Here is a 22381-nt window from a genome sequence, read left to right as displayed (position 1 = left end):
GATATATTGGTTGTATCGCGTAATGTATCGCTTTTGTTGGAAACATGGGGAAATTGGTCGATTTTTTCAATGAAACTTTAGTGATTGTTAAAAAAGGCATCAACATACACTTATAAATCAAAACATTACAAAAAATAAGTGCATATAATAGGTTTTCTTTGTATGGGGTCCTAATCCATGCGTTGTCTAAATGAATTAATGCAAGTATATTCAAAGTCCATTCATATAATTTATAAATGTAAGAAGACGTGTGGAAACACAAGCAATATATTCAAAAGCAAAAGAAGAATCACTAAATTAGGTTACATACATGTTTGATTTTATTTTTGGACACAAGGATTGCAACCAATTTGCTAGGAAGTGGGAAATTTTGATTTTTTTTTCAATTTTCTGCAACTCGGCTCATGTCCTCTAAATCTCGAAATTAAAGCTCCCAATCCATGTTTTTTTTCATGAAAAACCATGGATTTGTAACAATTTGACACTAATTTAACATGATTTATAGAATAAGAAAAAAAAGGATCGAAAATTGAATATGCTCACTGGATCAAACATGTGAGATATATCGCACTACTTGCGAGTTTCGTATTGCACGAGTGGGATGCAAGATATATCGTGGGATATATCGGCAAATACCGTCGATATTTAAAACACTGGACGAAATCAATATGTAACGAAGCACTTATATCTTGTGCCTCTTTCTCTACTCATTTACATGTATACCCCAAACCTTAGGTGATGCTTATTTCATTGTCTTCATAAGATCACTTATACAACAAGAAGTATAAGAGCTTTCATGGTGGTGTGTATCAGTGTATATCTTAATCTTATTTATTTTTGCGTTTTGGAAGAATAAGGGCGCAGATGTTAACTATAGATTTGAAGTGAAGTTGTAAATGGTGAGAATGGACGGTTCCAGGTGTGAGAGCTTGGTAGATTTATTAAGCTCTTGATCCCTTACAAAGATGTGATTTCTCTTGGCTTCCTTCGCGCTTTTCTAGCAATAGATATCAAGTGATGACAAAGCGTTCAATGTTTTGCCCATGATGGTCTAGTCATGGAAAGGAGGTTCTCTTGCAATGGGTTAGTCATGGAAAGGAGAAGATCTGAAATTTCTGGAGGATAAAAGGTTGGCGATTGTTGCCATGTGTTCTGGAGGGATGTATTTATGGGAAGGAAAATTATCGATGTGCCATTAAGGTGGAGATTGTTGGAGGCAATGGCCCATTACCTTAGCTTCAGGTGATGGACATTTTTACATGTTAACAGTGATCGCGATATTGATAACATCTGTTGATATATCAGGATTGCATCTCACTAATATGAAACCACACTAACGTACATTGATTTTATGGTGTCGGCAATAATATTGTGATGTATAGATGATAAATCGATACATCACAACATATCATCAATACCCATGCGAGAAGCGGAAAAAAAAAAATCTATAGAAATTTTTTTAGAAAATTCCCTTTTTTTGTCAAATCTTCCACTTCTAATTCATTCTTTACGGCTTGTTTGGGAGCTTATAAATGGAGGTAAATAGGAAATGGAATTGGAGTAAATGACTTCCACTTCTAATTGTGTTTGGATAAGAGTAAATGAAATGCATTTGAAATCCAAGTATTTTGTTTGGATGGGAGTAAATGGGAGGAATTGGAACGCATTGGAATTTTTCAATGTATTCCCTGCAACATATGTGATATCCCAAATTAGTGTACATATGCGATATTTGGCAAAATGATTGTAATAAGCCCTTGAAAATACATACTTTAGCCAAAAAAGAGGAAATTTCGAGCCTCAAGTCAGCCACAAACGTAAGGATCACAAACACGCAACTTGCCAAAGTTTTCTAACCGTCCATTTAGATGGCCAACCTTTAGATGGTTTGGATCATTCCATTGGTGTGATTTTAGTGGTGTAGCCGATAATTAGATTGTTTCCGAGTATCAGTATGACAGAATCATCAGTGAACCACGTGTACGGTGGACATGTGTAGCAACACCTTTGTTTACTCATGTGACCAAAAAGGCATTTCACCACATTTACTTCCAAATCTCTCCTCTGAGAGAGGATTTCATTTACAGACCTATTTACTCCCAATTCATTTCATTTCCATACATTTGCTCCCATCTAAAGGCCAAGCCATTTACTTCCATTTACTCCCAATTCCTCTCATTTACCTTCATTTACTCCCATCCAAATGACCCCTTAGGTGAATCCAACCAACCCTCTTCGATTATTTCGAGAAAAAATTGGTATATTTTTGCGGAATCGATGTTGTCTTCAGCAATTGTGTAATCGCTTATGCGATTTGAGCTCATATGCAAAAAAAAAAAAGGATTTTGTGAATATGTGGTTGCACAGTGTTTCTATGCAACCACTAATGCAATTTTATACGAGTATGCCATCGCATACTTAGTATGAGATCTGCAAGGTTGATTTTATTAAATCAGTCATTCTCTCTCTCTCTCTCTCTCTCTCTCTCTCTCTCTCTCTCTCTCTCTCTCTCTCTCCTCTAACTCTTTCAAGTTTGATTGTTTTCCTTTCTAGAACAAGAATAAAGAGTCTGGACTTTCAACTTTCAAGTTTGAAGGAATGATTTGAAGACAACATTCAACTTACAAGTACAAAACGACAAGTTATTACATCTTCCAAGTTACAAGGGGTGAAGCCTCAAGGGCAAAGCTACTAAAAGCCTACAACTTGTCAAGGACTCAAGTTCAAGAATCAAGTTTGACATTCTCTCCTACAATTACTGAAATTGTGTGGATAGTCTAATATGACACCACACGCTATACATGGAAGCTTGGCAGAGCTTAGAATTACAGACAAGTCCTACAAGGGAGTGTTAGGTTGAATAGGACTACTTAAAACTTATGCCAATTAAAAATAATTAACACTTGGGCTTCCAAGTCAAGTGGGTTCAATTGTATAAACTACAAGAGATGCAACATTATAAGCAACTAGTCTAAGTGTAAGATAGATATCTTGTGTGTGCATGTGCAATCACTTAATCGCCTAGCATACAATCTAATTATACATTCATATACAACAATTCAACTCACAAATATAAATAAAAATCTGCACAAATCACAATCGCAAACACAAAGATATATAGCAATTTGACTACTTGCCTACTCCACTCCCGGCAAACGTACTCTCCTCAAGTGTACTAGATTTCGCTATCTCGGAGGTTTCCAATAGGTTCACCTCTAACCTTTACAAGTGTACACTCCCACCGAAGACTCCCATGGACAATTACACGCGTACACTCCCATTGGAGGACTACACAAGGACTTAACACACGTATACTCCCACCGGAGGCCTACACAAGGACTTAATTGAGTTTGATTCTCAAACTATATACTCAATCCTACACAAGGAAAGAGTATATGGACTTTAAATTGACAACCTTAACAAATAGAGCCCCATTGATGTGCCTTCTTGAGATGCGTTTTCACTTCTTAAAACTGCTTCTCTTGTGTTCCCCTAATCTTTGAAGTCGATCTTTTTCCGCTTCCTTGAATCGGCTATCTTGCACGCCAATGAGGCTACCAAGGTAATGGGAGGATGGTTGAATCTCCTACAACTAATGGATAGTTGATTTCCAAATGGAGATTCACCTAGATGCACACTCTAGAGGTTAATAGACATTAGGATTTACCTATGAGATTGATGTCTAAATGTTATAGAAGACTTTAGATCATGTTCTTCTTGTAATGGAGCTTGGAATGCTTATTTAAAAATTAAAATAATAATAATAATGATAATAATAATAATAAAATATACTAAGAAGATAGCATGAATCTCTTTGGGATAAAGCCTAGGAGGTTTAGGGAAGAGTGGAATACACTAGGGCTTCTAATTTACCAATATCCATCATCTTTGCAAAGATCCAGATGCTAGATTTATAGAGAAGGCACCTACAGATCTATAACAGCTAGCTTCGATCGATCAAGCACTCTTGTTCGATTGGTCAAACTAATTCAATTTTAGGCAGAAAGGTTGCTGGAAATTTTCTACATGCTTAGGTCGATCGAAGGATCTTTCGATTAATCGACATATATCCCAGAGTTCTGTTGTTTTGGGATTCTGATTAACAACAGCTTTGCGCCTCTTGTAAGCATAACTTAACATGTTCATTTAAGGTTTAATGCTTGGATTAGATGAGTCAAATGTTTACCTATGGAATAAAACATCTAGAGGTAGGTTGTTTTGGAACTTAAAGGGTCTAAGGCTAGATTTATCAAGGGACCTCATGTTTACCTGTGTCTTCAGACCTTGATGCATCAAGTCTTCGAGTCTTCAGTCTTCAAATGTCTTACCATGGAGGCTCAACCGACTCGGGACTCCCTAGCTCACGTCATTGACAAACCGAGGCACTAACAATTACAAGTCTAAACAAAACTAGAGTAGACTCTCTCTCTCTCTCTCTCTCTCTCTCTCTCTCTCTCTCTCTCTCTCAATACAAATATAAAACTAGAGTACTCTCTCTCATCATGTCTTCTTCACAATCTTCTTTTTTGAAACCCAAGTCGAATGACCCAAGTTAGAAGTATGGGCACATTGTAATGTTAACAAAAAATCCACAATTGTGTTGTGAACTTTGTGAGTTTGTAAGTACCGGTGGCATGGGATGACACAAACAACACCTTGCACACATGCCAAGATCCAATTCAAGAGCATGCCCGAATGTTACTCCAAGATTTGAAATGAAATCATGGAGTACGTTGACAAACAAGCTAGAAAAAAGCATGACATTGCAGTACTTAGAGAGGAATATATATACCAAGAAGCTTATGAGAATATTGATGTTGTTGATGTCAATGATACCCCTCCTATGTCAACCAGACACTCTAGACCACTAGGTTTGACACCGATCCCGTGGGCATGGATAATTGGATAGGTGGTGTAGACTACATCCCGAGGATGTTGTGGACCAAAGAGGTAAAGGATCCGCACAAACAACACTAGAAAGCCACTATAAAAATAAAGACAAGTAAACAATAATTCAATATATTGCCAAGTGATTATATCAAGCCAGTGTTACTTTCAATACTGTTAATTGAAAAGTTCCAAAGTAACGGTTGAATCAATAGGTCAATTTGGACCTGGACATAAGCCCCCTTCATATCATGAAGGGAAACAGGTCTCAAAGCATATGTTGATTTTATTGAAAACTTCACTATTAAATACAAAGAGGCATGGAAAATCTATGAATGTATTTTAATGGCCAATGGATTCGATCGGACATTGATTAACTTTCTTGTTAATTGTTTGGCTGATATAATGTTCTTGAAGTCTATGGATGCATAAACCCATTCTCATATAGCTAAATATTTGTTTACATTGTTCGATAGTGTAGTTGAGAAAATAGAAGAATATGTAGTCCAAGTTATTATGGACAACATAGCTTCCTATGCATCCATTGGTCGCTTTCGTATGGAGAAGCGACGCCTTTTATTTTGGACTCCATGCACGGCACATTATATGGATTTAATGTTATAAAAGATAGATAGGTAGATTGCATATTAAGGTGATTGCTTGAGTTAGAAGAATCACTAAGTTTATGTATAAACATGCCCTTCTACTTCATAACATGAGAAAACACATTGGTTGTAATTTGCTTCATCCAGTCATCACCTAATTTGCAACAGCCTTTTTAACACTATAAAGGTTGTACAAAAAAAAAAAAAAAAACCTTAGCTTAAAAGCTTTGTATTATTGGCCAATTGAAATAACTAGACTTTGTCAAAGAAGGCCAAAGGAAAGTCAGTCTAATAAACTATTTTTTCGCAACCGTTCTGGACATAAGTGTTCAATGCATTGAAATCTTCATAACCCTTAGTAGGTATATTAAGATTGGTGGGCGGTGATGAGAAGCCAACAATGGGATACACATATGATGCGATGGAGATGGCTAAATTGAAATTTCTGGAGCACTTTAATTATAAAAAAATGTGATTATAGGCTTGCACTAGATCTTATAGATAATAGATGGGGTAGCCAAATGTCATCTTCATTGTATTTGGCTACCTATATCCTTAATTCGGCCATATCATTTCCTTCCACCGATTGGAGTGAGGTAAAAGCGACGCATGTGGTAAGATTTCTTGATATTATGGAGACAATGGTTCCAGATAAAGATCAACGAGATAGGATTTCTGGATTACTAGACTTCTACATGAAGGGTGCAAGGATTTTCTCAAGAGATGGTCTTTTTTTTTTGTAATGACGACATGGTGTCCCCACCCCTTTAGGGCAAGACTATTCCCTGCGGATACATGCAATCACCCGCCAACCACATAAATCAAGTAATCCACGGGGAGGGGATTTTCTCAAGAAACCGTCATCAGAGAAAACTATGAAAATTTCCAAGTATGAATGTCTTAGACATCACGCAACTCTATGTGGATCTGAGGCACACCCACACACATCAAAGATATATTTCTACTTCTTTTGTTTTCAATGTATTGCTTGTGTTTTCATACATGTTTTCTTAGATTTATAAATAATATGAATTGATTTTGAATATAGTTGCATCACTTCTGTCAGATAGTGTATGTCCTATATAAATAAACTTATCATGTGCATTTGTCTTTTGTGATCTTTTGATTACTAAGCATGTATTAATGTCTTTTTTAACATCCCCTGAAGTTTCATTGAAATATTCAAACAATTTCCCAATGTTTCCCAAAAACAATAAAATATTTACATGATACATCTGATATTTCTTGTGAGATAACCAATATATTTCCATATCCCGCAGGTGCAATATATTTCCGTATCCCAGTGGTGCAATACATCCATCGATACTAATATGGAAAATATTGCATGTTAGCTAAGGAACATCTTTTTAAAGGCAAAAGAGTCTTTTAACCTATCTTACTCCTGAAGTTAGGGCATACTTTAAAAAGTAAAGTGATGACATTTTCTCTTTGAAGCCTAAAAAGGTTATCCCTTATATTAGCAAGATCAAGAGGAAGGAGAAAAGTATAGAAAAAAAAAAAGGAAGATGATGGAAAATGGATTTTTTGGAGGAGAGATTTCTCAAGTTGGAGATTACTCTTAAGAGGTTTTTCTTCTTATTCTTTCATATCATAAAAGCCACATGTGTGTTACTCAACGGTCAATCAGGTGCTTTATAACAACATGAAAGGGGTTTTGTAATTATTTATGGTTGTATAGGGTGGTGGAAAAGGTAAGTAATTCAACATGTATTTCATTAGATTGGTGACTGTTAGATCTACTTGAAAATTGTTGTAGTTCTACCAAAAAACAATCAATTCATTTGCTTGTCGCTTGCACATGGACGTAGCCATTGTGGTGAACCACATAAATCTTGTCTCTCATGGTTGTCGATTTGTGTCAGAATTTTTTCTCCATTATAGTCTCACTCATTTTGTTACACATGGCATTGCTTATTCCACAGGTATTGAATTGTTGTTTTTATCTTTTGATTCTGGTAACCAAATTAGTGAGCGGCCACAAGGCGTTCCATCTCTCCTCACTCATCATTCAATGCAGAGAACCTTTAGGAAACAATCCCACCTCTTCTCTTGAAGCAATCATGAGAACCTTTACGAAAATCCCACCTCTTCTCTTCAAGCAGCCAAGAGAACCTTAGGAACCCATCCCACCTTTTCTTACACCTTAAAACCCCCATTTCTCACCTCCAAATACAACAACAAAGAACCACAAAACCCACTTTCGCATCATTGGAAAGCACCAAAATCTATAGTTAAGAGACACACATATGGCTTCTATGATTTAAAGGAACGAGAAGTAAACTCGAAGTAAACTGCACCTCAAGAAATTACCCCAAATGGAAATCCCTTTCTTTCTCCGAGCACCCCTTAGCCTTCCTTTTTACTCTACTTTTCTCTCCTCACTACCTTGCAAACACAAGGAATAACTCTTCTAGGCTCCAAAGAGAAAAGAAATAAAAAATCATATCTTTACCTTTTAAAATGTCCTAACTTGGAGACTATGAACGATTTCAAAGAAACCCTTTCTTTAAAATGATTTAAAGGAATGAGAAGAAAAACTCCTTGGAGTAAACTAGACCTCGAGAAATCTCTCTAAAAGTAAATCACTTTCTTTTCTTTGTACACCCCTTATCTTTCGTTTTTACTATACTTTCTCTCCCATCTCTATCTTGCAAACATAAGGGATAACTTAGACTTTGAAAAGAAAATGTGATCTCTTTACTATTTATAATGTCCTAACTTGGAGACTACAAAATCATAGGCACAACGACCGAAGTCCTTAAAAAGATGTATCTCACTTAACATGCAAAAATTTACTCCCCCCCACGCAAAAAAAAAAAAATTTATTTAAAGGAAACCCCTTCCATTAAAATGATTAAAGGAATGAGAAGAAAAACTCTTAAAAGTAAAATGCACCCCAAGAAATCTCTCCAAAGGAAACTCATTTCTTTTCTTCATACACTCCTTTATCCTTACTTTTTACTCTACTTTTCTCTACCTCCTCCATCTTCCGAACATAAGAGATAACCCTTCTAGGCTCTAAAGGGAAAATGTCATCTCTTTACCTTTTATAATGTCCAAACTTGACGCTAAGAAATCATAGGCATGAAGGCTCTTATGCCCTTAAAAAGATTTCCCTCACTTAATGGGCAAAAATGACATTTTTTTCATGTTATTAAACGTCTTAGACATCAAGAAATCAAAGGTAAAAAAGACCATTTTGCCCTTAAAAAGATGCACTCACCTAACACGCAAAAAATGACCTCTGGAAAGTGCCCTCACCTATAATGTCCATCTTGTGAACATAAGGGATAACCTATTGTTCACCTTAAAATGACCTTTGTGCCATGGTAAACCTGTAGTGCGCCTCTGGGATAGAATAGTGGAAAGGATGGAGAGAAGACTGTGTGCTTGGAAAAACAACCTCCTATCCTTAGGGGGGCCGTGCTTTCACGCATTGATAAAATCACAAGGGAATTTCTATGGCAAGGTGGGTCGGTGTCTAAAAAAACACCACCTGTTGAAATGGGATGATGTTTGTAAGCCTACCTCGGAGGGAGGAGCAAGCATCAAATGTTTGGATGTTGCCAACTCCTCTCCTCGGGAAATGGGTGTGGAGATTTGGGGTTGAGGAGTCTACTTCGTGGAGGACGGTTGTTGCGGCGAAGTATGGGACCTCCCCTTTTGGTTGGTGGACCAAGGACTCCTCCCTCTATAGGGCATCCTTTCAGTGGAAAGTTATAGTTGGGATGTCCCTATTAATGGCCAGTGGTCCATCTTTTGCCATTGGGGACGGGATCAGGGTTCGTTTTTGGAAAGATGCCTGGTGCGGCAGCACTCCCCTTAAGGAGCCTTTTCTAACCTTAGTGAATATGTGCCCAGACGCTGAAATCTCTTTTGCTAATGGCTTTAGCACTAATATAGGAGGCGGAGAGTGGATCCTGCCTTGTAGAAGAAATTTGAATGAAGCAGAGTGTGGTGACTTCCTGTCCCTCCTATCATTTTTGCAGGGGATCAAGCCTTCACCATGGGTGGAGGACTCCTTGCTATTGAGATTTTCCAGAAGTGGTGCCTTCTCAGTTCAGTCCTTCTATTCTGCCTTATCGCCATACCTGATCGATGGAGAGATTAGCCACACTTCCCATGTTTGGTCCTACGAAGCTCGTCCCCAAGATGGGCCGCCTTTGTGTGGCTGGCAAGCTGTAACAGAATTCTTACATTTGACAACTTGTGCGAAAGATTCTTGTTCATTCCAAATGACTGCCCTCTTTGCCTCCGAGTGGAGGAAACAGTGGACCACTTATTCATTCACTGTTCTTTCCCCAAATCGTTTGGTCTTGGATCTTTAGATCGGCAAGCTTATCTTGGGTGATGCCAGCCTTGGTTGAAGCTCTTTTGCATAGTCGGCACGTCGACTCCAGTGGTTGCTTCGGAAAGAAAAAGTGGAGAATTGGCTTAATGGCTACCTTCTAGGCAATCTGGTTGGAAAGGAATAATCGCTGCTTTTGTAACTTGAGGGGTTCTAGTGATGTGGTTGTGGGAAGGGTTGCTATGTACATCAGGGAGTGGGCTCCCTGAGTTCCTTTCCTTTTTTTCTGTCTAGGTCTCTTTTGTATACGTTTTTTCCTTTCCTTTTCTTTCTTTGTTTGGATCTCTTTCATTTTTGTTGTTGTCCTCTGTTTCTTTTCTTCTTCGTTTTTTGTGGCCCCTGGCCTTAATAATATTTCATCTTTCAAACAAAAAAAAAAACAATGCCATCACCTAAAACAAAGGTGATAGACCATTAACCCAACACACAACTTGATTAAATTTCAAACATTAAGCTTAAATACTGATCCAAAGAGATGATCCTTCACCAATGGGTCATTGTACAAAAATGACCTTCTACGCTAGATGTAGCTCCAACATAACCATGTCTCGCAATGAACTCTTAGGCAAACAAAGATGACTATCATAGAAGAGATATTAAAGCAACCAAATTGAAAGAACTAGTTTCAAATTGGTTATGAACCTTTACATAGTGATCTTGCCACAAAATCTTCTTCAAAATAGATCCAAGCAACACATACTATGATAAAAATCCAGCAACTGATGCTTGGATTGTAGCAACACATGCTAAAGGAAGACAACACATGCCAAGAGGAAGCAACACACTTAGCTGAGAAAATAACTTTTGGAATTGAATATTCATCAACTATTCAGAAGTGAATCTTTACACTGAGCCAACACACTTAACTGAGAAAATAACTTATGGAGTTGAATATTCATCAACTATTCAGAAGTCCTTACACTGTTTATATACTTCTAAAAGCAAAACCAACCTAATATTATTGTATCCAATACTACTAAATCTAACGAATCAAATATTAAAAATGACTAAAGAACTCCCTGAATCCCATACATCCTTTCTTGAAATCGGCCATAACTCAATCAAATGACCTTGGAATTGCATAATGTTGTACTCACCAAAAAGCTAACTCAATACACTTTAAAGGGACCAATTTCACATCATTCTGGCATCATTTGCTAGTTGAAACGTGGCTCTCAAAATAAGTTGCAAAAATATTAAAGTGAAACCTATTTAAAGAGTCCTTACTCTTTTAATCACAAGCCATGATTAACTCTAAAAATTAATAAAATACTAAATCCCATGGACTTGTGGACCCCACAAGCTAATCAGACCATTGACATGGTCCAAATTACCAATCAAAAACTTTGTTTTGGACCTAATCTTCCATCGTATCAATGTAGACCCTTAGATGGGCCTGATCAAGGTCTAGTTTGCAATCTAAGGGCCTAATCAAACAATCAGCCATATTTGGGCCTCAATCAGATGATCGAGTGGCCTGGTTGCATCATATACACATCATACATCAAATATCTTGGGTGGCCAACAAGTTATCTTGATATCAACGTCTTGTAAATCAAACCATACACTATGTCATCTCTGTTGTCTTCGTTAATCTCTTCAAATCCAAAGGTGGAGAAGGATGTCAAAAGATTAACTCCACAACTCAACATATCAGTAACCTTGTTTTCACACTCCCTATGCTTTAGCACAAAATTAGATTCCGACAAACAGCTCCACTTTGCATGCGAGGCATTAATTTTTGTTGGAATTTAAATATCACAGCGCCTCATGATCTAAGTAGAAGAACTCCACAAGCATCAAGTAATACCACCAATGCCTCACTTTTTGCAGTACTGCATAAAAATTCTACATCCAAGTTAAACACTTCTTTCAAGCACATTAGTCTTTTACTAAAAAGGCAACTAGGTGACCTTCTTGGCTCAGAACCCCACAAATATTCATACATGAAGCGTAACATGGAATTTCAAATTACTTCTAAAAATCAAGAATTTGTAGGGTTGGCGCCTCTATAATCTTAGCCTTTGTTTTCAAATGCTTTGGCAGAACCCTACTCCACTAACATGGACCCACTTTCATACACTCCTAATTGGCACCATGATAGTGCTGAAATGCCTAATAAATCGCTTGTAGAACATTGATAGGCCATGGAAACTTCGCTCTTCATGAATATTGGTGGGCAACGACCACTCCAACAATCTTTCCAAATCGACCCCAATTCCCTTACGCCTTATAAAAGGCAAGAAAACCCACGAAAGCAAAATTGGAAGTCATCAAGGTACACTTCTTCAAATTAATGACGATCGGTGTGTAAAATTCTCATATAGATGTTCCATATCCATATGATCTCACATTACCTGCCATTAAAAATAAAATAAAATAAAAATAAAAATAAAAAAAGAATCATCATCATTTAACCCTTATCCCAATTAATTGGCTTGGGCTACTATAAACCAGAATATCGTAAATTGTGGGTCACAATACGTAAACATTCTCTGCGCCTTTGTCCTCTAAGCAAATTCAAATCTAGTGGTAACCAATCTTCCAATCTTATAGAACAGCACTACATTGGCCATCATAACAAGAATACCATCGGGTCCTAATATGGGAAACCAATATATTTCTGCAGATTAATGAAGAGCTTCTCAGTGCATAAAACTCCTACAATCTTCATGTCACCTATTATAAACAAGAATGTCATCAAAATATATGACGAAACTTGCCAATAATCAATCATAAAACCTGAGCTAAAACGTGCATTTACTCAGCACATTTGTCAATCCAAATAGCATCGCCATCCACTCATGCAAACCAGCCTTTTTCTTTAAGTATGACTTCTGCTTCTACCAATCATGAATTCATGTCTGATTGTATCATTCCTCAAACCAATCATAGAGAATCTACTGATTGAGTATGAACGAGGAAGCTATTGATGTTTTCACCAAATTTCCACATATCATCACATTGGCATCAAGTCAAACAAATAATCAAGTCTCAATATGGAAACCTACACTTTGGTAATATTCTTAATGGCCCTGTCATCCATGCAAATCCTCTAGCTGCCATAAACCAATCTTTGAAAGCATGTGGGTCAAGCTTTCCAAAGTTCAAAGCCTATATTCACACAGATTTTGAAAATCCTCGAGCCTCTTCATAATCCATTAGTTATGCCCCAAATGGTGTGAAGAAAGTCCTCGCTAATTCCAACTCTGCCTCCTGAGTACAATGCTAACAAAAACCATTCCCCTCAAATGTGTGGTCCTCTCAAGATGGACCTACCCTAGTTGGTACCTTTGGAGAACCCTTATCAATAACCTCATCTGGATTATCAATCGTTGTCCTGTCACTAGCTGCATCCTGACCTCCAACTTTATTAGAAGCCTCATGTTCTTCTCCTAATCATATCCTTTCAATCTTCAAGAGATTAAAGATGATCAGATTGGATATCCAACCATCAAATAATTTCCCACAAGAACACGTGTGTCTGGTTCCCTACCAATACCATAGAACTTGGCACTAACTATAAGTAAACATGTCCACCCAAGAATCACCATAATGGAGAAACATGCGTGGATATCCAACCATCAAATAATTTCCCACAGGAACACGTGTGTCTGGTTCCCTACCAATACCATAGAACTTGGCACTAACTATAAGTAAACATGTCCACCCAAGAATCACCATAATGGAGAAACATGAGTGGTAGCTGTTTTGTTTCTTTTTCCTTCTCTTTTTAAGATTGAAGATCAAGGTTTGGGTCTTTAGGAAAATCGTAGATGCGGAGGAGATCATTAGGAAAATCATTTGTCTTGTTTTTTATTGGATTGTTTTTGAAAAAACAGCTGTGGCTGATAATATGTTGGTTTAGGGTGCCCTTTAGTTACCAGGTTGTATTCTTTTCTCGCTCCACGAGCTTTTTAATAAATTTGCAGTTCTCTCTCTCTCTCTCTCAAAAAAAAAAAAAAAAGAGAAAAAAAACAAAAACAAAAGAGACAAAAAAAAACAAAAACAAAAAACAAGAAGAAGAAGAAGCTTTGGGGCTTTAGATATAGGTTTTGGGATAGCAGGATTTGTGAAAGACGGGTTTTATGAGTTGGGTCTTAGGAGATTGGTTTTGAAACCTAGGGTTTTACAGATATAGGAAGAAGAGAAAAGAATGTTTCTTTTTAGGGCCTGTTTGGAAGAAGAAATAATTTTATAGATATTTTACTCAAAAAGTGAAAAGAAATTTTAATGCACCACCACTTTCAGCATTCAGCATTAAGTAAAGGGAGAAGCTCGAAAAAAAAAAAAGATCCATATTTTTAGAGAAAATTTATTTAAGCATTGTAGACGCAGCAACCGAAACTAGACTCAAACTACTCTTCGACTTCAGTTAAATTTCAGCAAGAACATCTCCAAGGGGGGTGGGCAAACATTGTAGGATGATCAAGGCAGGCGAGACGCATTTTAGGCAAGTTCGGAAAATGTCAATCAAACCAAATCGGCCAAATCAGGGGTCAACCAAACCAATACCATCCAAATCACTAGGGTCCCTCGGAGAGCCAAAAGACAAATATCATGGATAAAGTCATCTTCGAGCAGCCCAAAAAACATTAAAAGCCTGGATGTTACGATTAGAAAAGATCCTTGGCACAACCCAAGGATATTAACAGGTCGGATTGTCACACCCATAATCAGATTCGCATAGATGAAGGCCGATCTCTCAAGATGTTAGGACATTTAAAAAGCACACACAACGAGAGAACCACGTTTCCCCGACTCCAATCCAACAATATAAAAGGTCCACGAAAATCAAGCCGAAAGGGTCCCCGGCATTCCCTGGAGATAATCACCAGCCCGATCAGCAGACATTCAAAGTTTGGTGACATACGAAGCCCCGACAACATTGGAACCTCCAAAAACAGTGACTACAATGCAAAAAGTGACAAAATGGCCACACAGGTAGCTGAAGTACCAGTTGTAAAAAGCAGCAACCTGTCGTAGTATTAAATATTAATAACATATACCAGGTGGGCCCTCTGCTAAAAAAAACAAAAAACAAAAACAAAGGTATGGGTCCTCAACTAGTGCCCAAAACACCTGAGTTGAGGGTCTATATAAACCCCAATGCAGCAGACCATCGAGGTAGCAGAGGAAAGGTAGGGACAAAGCCGGTGAGCTATCTGTGGATCAGTGTGCCCATATCCACTCATAGAGATCCAGGGTTGTCGGGATTCGGCAAACAACCACCAAAACGCTGCTCACCCCGGCCCGACAATCCTGACAACATCTTTTGATGTAGGGAGTACCGGCCAATGCACTAAAAGTTCCAGAGCTGTTAGGGAAGCACCGGAATATCCCTTCATCTAGGCTCTCTTAGGCAAACCGACCGAGACCTCCCCGTGGGCTACCCCGCATCTCACAGGTCTCACAGTGGGACCCACCCCGTGGCCATTCTGCATCTCACAGACCCCACCTCGTGGGTGATGCAGGGAGTACCAACCAACGCATCAAAAGCTCCAGAGATGTTGGGGAAACACTAGAATACCCCTTTATCTAGGCCCTCCCAAGCAAACAAACCAAGATCTCCTCGTGGGGCTATCATGCATCTCACAGGTCCCACGGTGGGACCCACCCGATGGCCATTATGTATCTCACAAACCCCACCTCATGGGCCACCCCACCCAAGTATGGAGATGCACCTGCATCATCCACTCACACCAGTAAGGAGATTTGAACATTGGTCTCTTGCTCTAATACCACTTGATGCAAGGAGTACCGTCCAACACACCAAAAGCTCCAGAGTTGTCGAGAAGCACTGGAATATCCCTTTATCTAGGCCCTCCCAAGCAAATTAATCAAGATCTCCCTGTGGGCTACCCTGCATCTCACACCATAGTGGGACACACCCCATGGCCATTATGTATCTCACAGACCCCACCCCACCCCAGTGTGGAGATGCACATGTATCATCTTTTCTTTTTCCACGTAAGAAGCACATTGAGTTTTAAGCTAAAGAATATACTAAAGGCAAAAGGGTAGGGTTGGAATCGGAGACATCCGACCATCCCTTTTGCTTAAGAAAGGGTGTCTGATTTCCATTTTCTTTCTCACATCTCCGATTGACCAATACTCCATTCTGCACATTCCAGTACTCTTGCATAATACACACATTCACACACCTTTCTTACATTCCCCTTGTTTGCTTTTCTTTACTTTTGCCTACCTGATGGTCCTACCACCCTATGCAGTATGGCTTAATGTAGTAATATAGAAGTTCAGTTGAATCCCCCAAAAAATCGTAAAATCCTGTAAAGTAAAGATTGTGCGCTGCACAGGCGGGAAATGGTGCTTAACCCCTCCCTTTTCCGTAATCGAGGCCCTTACTCGGAATCTATGGTGCAGATCAACCAAAGGAGTCACGTCACGTGGGTCGCGAAGTCTAGCGATCTCCCGGTTCACAAACAATTATATCGTTTCTAGCCAATCGTAGATTTTGGAATACATTTGGCTAGCGGCAACTCCAATCAAATCATCAAAATCCAAAACACACCCTTAGGACATTGCACAACTAAGGAAACAAAGGCGATTCCAATTTATAAACCATCATCCAAGCAAAAAAAAAAAAAAGGAATTACAAGCTTGTTGAGTGCTTCCACTCATGCGCGGGGGCATTCACAAGCACTTAATAAGTTGAATTTACCAAATGATTTGAATTATTGAAAATATCAAATTTCAGTGATAAGTGCTGAAAATAAGTTTTACCGAATGGCCCTTAAGTAAACCAAATAAACCATCGTTAACTAGCTAACCAAGTAACCAACAAACCTAAGAGACCTAAAACAACAATAACCATGCATATTGGTCGTGGGGCCCAATCAAACAGTCCATTTGGATTGGATCGTCAACCCAATTTGGATTGTACGGCCCACATGGTATGTACCAAAGATATAGACAGGACAATAAACCCACTGACCGTCGACCCCGTTCCTCTTTTTTTTAAGGCTCATCAACCTCATTCGTCATTTTGCAGTTCTTGTAAACTTGTCTGTGATAGCCAATTGCATCAATGAATTGTTGTGAAGTATGTTCCAGCTTGCTTACAAATGTTGCATTGCATACACATAAATGTGCTCCACAACAATAAAAGGATCATTCACATGGGTCACTTTTGGAGAATAGAAAATGGTTGAATTGATGGCACTGTAATCATTTCTTAAAATGCTGTGCATTTCCAGTAACTAAAAGAGAGAACATTTGGACTACATGACATAGAGTAAGCACCTAGAAGTGGCACTAAAAATTATGAGTTTGTCCAAAATACATGATAGAAAAGAAATCCATTGGCGTATAAATGCTGTAGAAGGAATCAGTCAAACAAAGAAGAAAGAAAAGCTGTCATTGGAGGAAGAAGGTAATCAATCAGCATATCAGTAGTCGATGAAATTCAACATCTGAAAAATATTTATGCTTTTCCAGGTCAAGCATCTAGAACAAAGAAATCTTGGAGTTGCATAAAACAGAGTCAGTGTCAATATTGTGTTGCAATGTGATAGTAGTTAACCACCATAGACATGATATAAAACCTGCAAGGTCATAGACTCATACTAAATACTCAGTACCTATGAAAACATCAAAGAGGAAATTGTTTCAAGTACAAACCTCAGATGCAAACCTGCTTCTCCCTTCAGGTGCAGTTGCCAGATCCCGCAATGAAGAGGGAAGTCTTAGTGTGCCATCACCTTGCCTGTCCGCCCACAATGCAGACCTCGTATATGACTGCCGATTCCCTTGGTGACCAGATCCAGATAGCACCATCTCCTGCGAGGAAGTAGGGCCTGAACGTAGCGGAGGATAATTAGTACTCTGAGTTCTAGACTCTGTTCCAGCAAAGGCAGACAAGGATCTTCGGACAAACTCTGACAGCCTTAGCGGATATTGGGCAGGAGGATTCTGATGAGGTACCCAGGTAAGAGCTGGTGATGGATGGGAGCCAGTACTAGAGCCCATTAGAGAAGAATCAAGGTTTCCAGGTATACTTATATTCCCATCAGCCAAGCTCCAATTTGTAGTATCTTGAGTAAATTGTCTCATCTCAGTTGCTGGAGGAAACATTGGATGCTCTGAAATGCTTCTCGGAATGGTCTGTGAGTTAGATTCCTCTGGTAAAGCAGACGGCCTCACCCCTGAAATGGAAGTAGAATTTGATGAACTTCCAGCTACTGCATTGTGAGCCCCATTCCATATAAAAGGGTTCACATTTTCAGAAATACCAGGAATAGGTGGAGCAAGTGGTTGGGTCTGAGGTGAACTTGTGCTGGCTATGTCTCGGCTCAAATCTAGGGAATGATAATAGGGGAGAAATCTAAAAGATGATTGATGGGGTGACCAAACATGAGAATGCCTAACTGCATTCCCTGGAGACCACAGATTAGGCATGGCTGAATCTTGTCGATGTGCTGGATGAACCCTCATACGGAAATTTCTCTGCGAGCTTTCTGCATTTCCAGCTACAGTTGAAGCAGGATGGTAGTCGGAAGCTATCCCTCTTGCACCAATTTCAAGTACTGGGTTAGACGGCTCTTGAGGACTGAAATCAGAAAGATGCTGTGAGGAGTTTGATATGCTTAAACTGCTACCAGGATTACGCCGTGCAGGAAAGGCATGCCATACGCTATTCTCAGATTGCTGAAAGAAACTTGAATTTCCACTTAAAGATGACGGACTACAAAAACCATCAAGGGTCTTCCGCTTGCAGGATAAATGTCGATTGTCCAGGGAACAACCAGGCCTACCATCACTATCTTCAGCCAGATACTCAACTGTACCAGAAGCAGTTGCAGAAGGATCAGTAGAACCAACTGCAAATGAAATTTGCTCACTTTCTGATCCAACTTGTTTATATGTATGAGGATATATATCGGCTTCCATGGCCTGTCCACCATTTCCAATAAATCCTGCATGGAGCTCTGAAGTTTGAGGTACATCATCAGAATTTGGATTTTGAGAAAATGATGGTCCATTTCCCTGCTGATTGTTATTAAGAGTTAAATTCACAGTCTCCAAAGAAAGAATGTTGCTGGGTTCAAATCGCCTTTCTTCCAGCCTCGGGCCAGCTCCAGTATGAGTGTTCAACGAAACCATCCACCCATTCTCCATTTTTGCTTCATCGTGGCTGTCTTGAGGCAGTGAGTGATCACAACTAGAGCCAGGTTCGCTGAGATTCGGGCTAGTCATGCTCCCACCATCATCTTTGGGAGTGAGCAGACAGTCTGGCAAATTCTGGGCCTCTAAGGGATTTGGAATGTTATTCCAATAAACCTGCTGATTAACGCCAGAACTACTTGAACCAGATTCATGGCCAAATTCGAAGGTTTCATTTAAGGATTGGAAAGTACTCCTTTGCCTGTGCATTAGAGCAAATATGCTTTTCACTTGAAATATAAAAGGTTCTGACAGATATTTCAATCTGAACAGCTTGTCACATCTAATACATTCCTTTCAAACCTTAAATAAGCCTTGCACCCTGCAAAATAGAATTAAATTGAAGCAAAAGTTGGTGTGAGCAACTGATAAATCAATTAATTAATATAAGAAAAGCTATGTAATGTGGATTGCTTTTGAGTCATCACAAAAACATCTCATATAGACATGACCCAAATGAAATGGAAAGATTGTGAGCATATCTTTGCAGTTTACATGGTTATTCTACTAGAATGAAATTTGAAACAGGATTTGGGGCCCGTGTGAGGTGGGTGGCTCGTGTGAGGCGGAGCCCATGGATTTGGGGCCCACGAGGAGCGTTCAGCCAAAGACCTAACGCATGGATTTGGGGCCTGGGCTATGAGATAAAGGGATTAATTTGCCATGCTCTATCAGTTCAAGCTTTTAGAGCAAGTGGTTAATTGTCCTGCATCGGAAACCAAGTAAAGAAGAAAAATCACTTAGTGAAAGTACATCCCATGAGCATAGTCATTGGCAAGGAAACTGAACACGGCATCAGTAACAAGGGGAATATTGATTAGGGTGGAAGGGTCTGAAAAGAAGGGATATGAGCTTGCTCACTTACCAAGGATAGGACCTTAGACGGGAATATAGTTGCATGAATGTAAAGTGAAGTGGCAAGAGATTCGGGTGCGGGAGTGGGGAAGGTTTTGTTTCAAAACGTTACCAAGTATAAAAAGCTAGGAAACGGTAGCAGGATCATGAATCCAAAGCTCGCTTTGAAGCGGAAGCAACACCTAGTTAGAAGGATCATGGAACTAAAGATGGGAATGATTGGTGAGAATAGATTAATACAACCAATCCCAAATATTTGGGACAAGGCTCTGACAATGATGATGAACAATGGTGAAACGAAAAATGGAAAGAAATAAATGAAACTCCTCTTCCAATTGCATGAATAATAATTCTATAAATAGAAAGAAATAAATCAGGTTCTATCCCAATTACATGAGCATCCAACATCGAAATTTTGAAAATAATCAAACTGTCCAAAGATAGGGATGCTTTTTGCGTGTGTCCCAACCAGTGTTCGCAGTATCAATACTATTGGCCGATATTATCGGTATCGCGGTCCAGCGATACGAAACTGCCCAGGAGTACACACGCACAAAAAATAAATAAATAAAAAATAAATAAAAATTCATGATATTGCGCGATATATCAAAGATATCACATTTTATCAGCGATTTATCGCATGATATCATGGATTTTTCTTTGTTTATGATCTAGATATCAATCGATATCTGTCGAAATTGGAAGAAACTAAAAATATATATGGGAAAAAATCTCTCTAACCTTGTTACTCAAGATCTGCATGGATTTGGTGTGCCAATCACGATCGACAGCGCCAGATCATGTAAGAAAACCTAAAACTCCTTTTTTATTCTTCAAAGAGAATTGCTTCGAAAGGAAACTAGATTTCCGCCAAGGTTTATGAGGATTTGGGTTGGATTTTGAAAAAAAAAAAAAACGAAGATGAAATTAGGGAGGGATTTTTGGGATTTTAACAAATTCGAAGTCTCTAGATGACGCAGGAGGGCTTGCGCATTCACGGCTTTAACGGAGAAGAAGAGAGTTTCGAAGAACTCTCTCGCTCTCTACCGTAATTAAGGGAGTTTATTTGGTGTGACTTGGCCACACCAAATACAACGCGGCCCTTATAGTGGGGCCCACATCGATGCATGTATTATATATCTGTGTCGTCCATACATTTTTTCAAATTATTTTATGGCATGATCTTAAAAATGAATTAGATCCAAATCTCAAGTGGACCATACTCTAAGAAAGAATGATATTTGAACCTCCACCATTAGAAACTTGCTAATGCCCACTGTAATGTTTATTTGTCATCTCAACCTATTGATAAGGTCACGGAAACGTGGATGAAGGGAAAATAACAAATATTAGGTTGATCAAAAACTTTTGTGACCCATTCATAAGTTTTAATGAGCCATCACCACTATTTCCTACGATATGGTCCACCTGATATTTAAATCTGCTTTATTTTTGGGCTCACGCCTTAGAATGATTTGTAAACACATATGGATGGCTTGGATATACAATAAATATACCAAGGTGGGCCCCACCATAAGTGGCACACCGTCTTGAGTCAAGCCGGGGCTGCATCTAATCCTCTCCCTAAAAAGTAATCAAACTATGTTTCCATGGGCCCCACCATGGTGTATGTGTTACATCCACATCGTCCATCCATTTTGAGATATCATTTTAGGGCATGAGCCAAAGAATGAGGCCGATCCAAAGTTCAAGTGGACCCCACCACAGAAAACAGTGGGGATTGAACGCCTACCATTAAAAAATTCTAGGGGGCCACGAAAGTTTTCGATCAAGTTGATATTTGTGTTTTCCCTTCGTCCATATCTGTGTGAACTTATGAACATGTTGGTTCTCAAATAAACGTCATGGTGGGCTTTAGGAAGGTTTCAATGGTGGGTGTCATTTCCCCTACAATTTTCCCCAGTAGGGTTCACTTAAGCTTTCGATCGGTCTCATTCTTTAGCTCATGCCCTAAAAAGATGTCTCCAAATGGATAGACAGTGTGGATATAACACATACATCATGGTGGGGCCCATAGTCAGGGTCCCACCCACATTGCGGATCTTTCATGTCGCATGCGTGGATTGGATACTACCCAACTCCATCAGAAGTGGGAGCTGATTTGGTGAGACTATGGATCCACCAAGGAGTGTGGGACCCATGGGGCCCACCTTGATGTATGTGACTACATCCGCACCATTCATCTGTATTGAAAACTTATTTTAGGGTGTGATCTAAAAAATAAAGCACATCCAAATCTCAAACGGTCCATAGTATAGGAAATAGTAGTAATTGACCATTAAAAACTTATTGTAGGCCACAAAAGCTTTAGATCATATTTGTGTGGTCTACTTAAGATTTGGGCATGCTTCATTTTTTGGATCATGCCTTAAAATGTGCTTTGAAAATAGTTGGATGGTGGCCCCAAAGATGAAGCATATCCAAAGCTCAAGTGGACCACACCAACGGAAACAGTGTG

General features: G+C 39.0%; 1 protein-coding gene across 2 annotated transcripts in view; it reads right to left on the bottom strand.

Annotated features, from left to right (window-relative positions):
• Positions 1 to 22381, bottom strand: part of LOC131219159 (probable E3 ubiquitin-protein ligase HIP1) — a 44532-nt gene that overhangs the window by 5548 nt on the left and 16603 nt on the right. For both annotated transcript variants that reach the window (XM_058214177.1, XM_058214178.1), the window contains exon 2: positions 17506 to 19369. In XM_058214177.1, the coding sequence (XP_058070160.1) occupies positions 17506 to 19257 (1752 nt within the window). In that variant the 5' untranslated portion in view covers positions 19258 to 19369. The remainder of the gene's footprint in view (positions 1 to 17505; positions 19370 to 22381) is intronic.

Source organism: Magnolia sinica, chromosome 11 (assembly GCF_029962835.1).
Source record: "Magnolia sinica isolate HGM2019 chromosome 11, MsV1, whole genome shotgun sequence".
Classification (NCBI taxonomy): domain Eukaryota; kingdom Viridiplantae; phylum Streptophyta; class Magnoliopsida; order Magnoliales; family Magnoliaceae; genus Magnolia; species Magnolia sinica.
The sequence above is the reverse complement of the archived record's forward strand: the minus strand, read 5'-3'. Positions and strand labels throughout refer to the sequence as shown.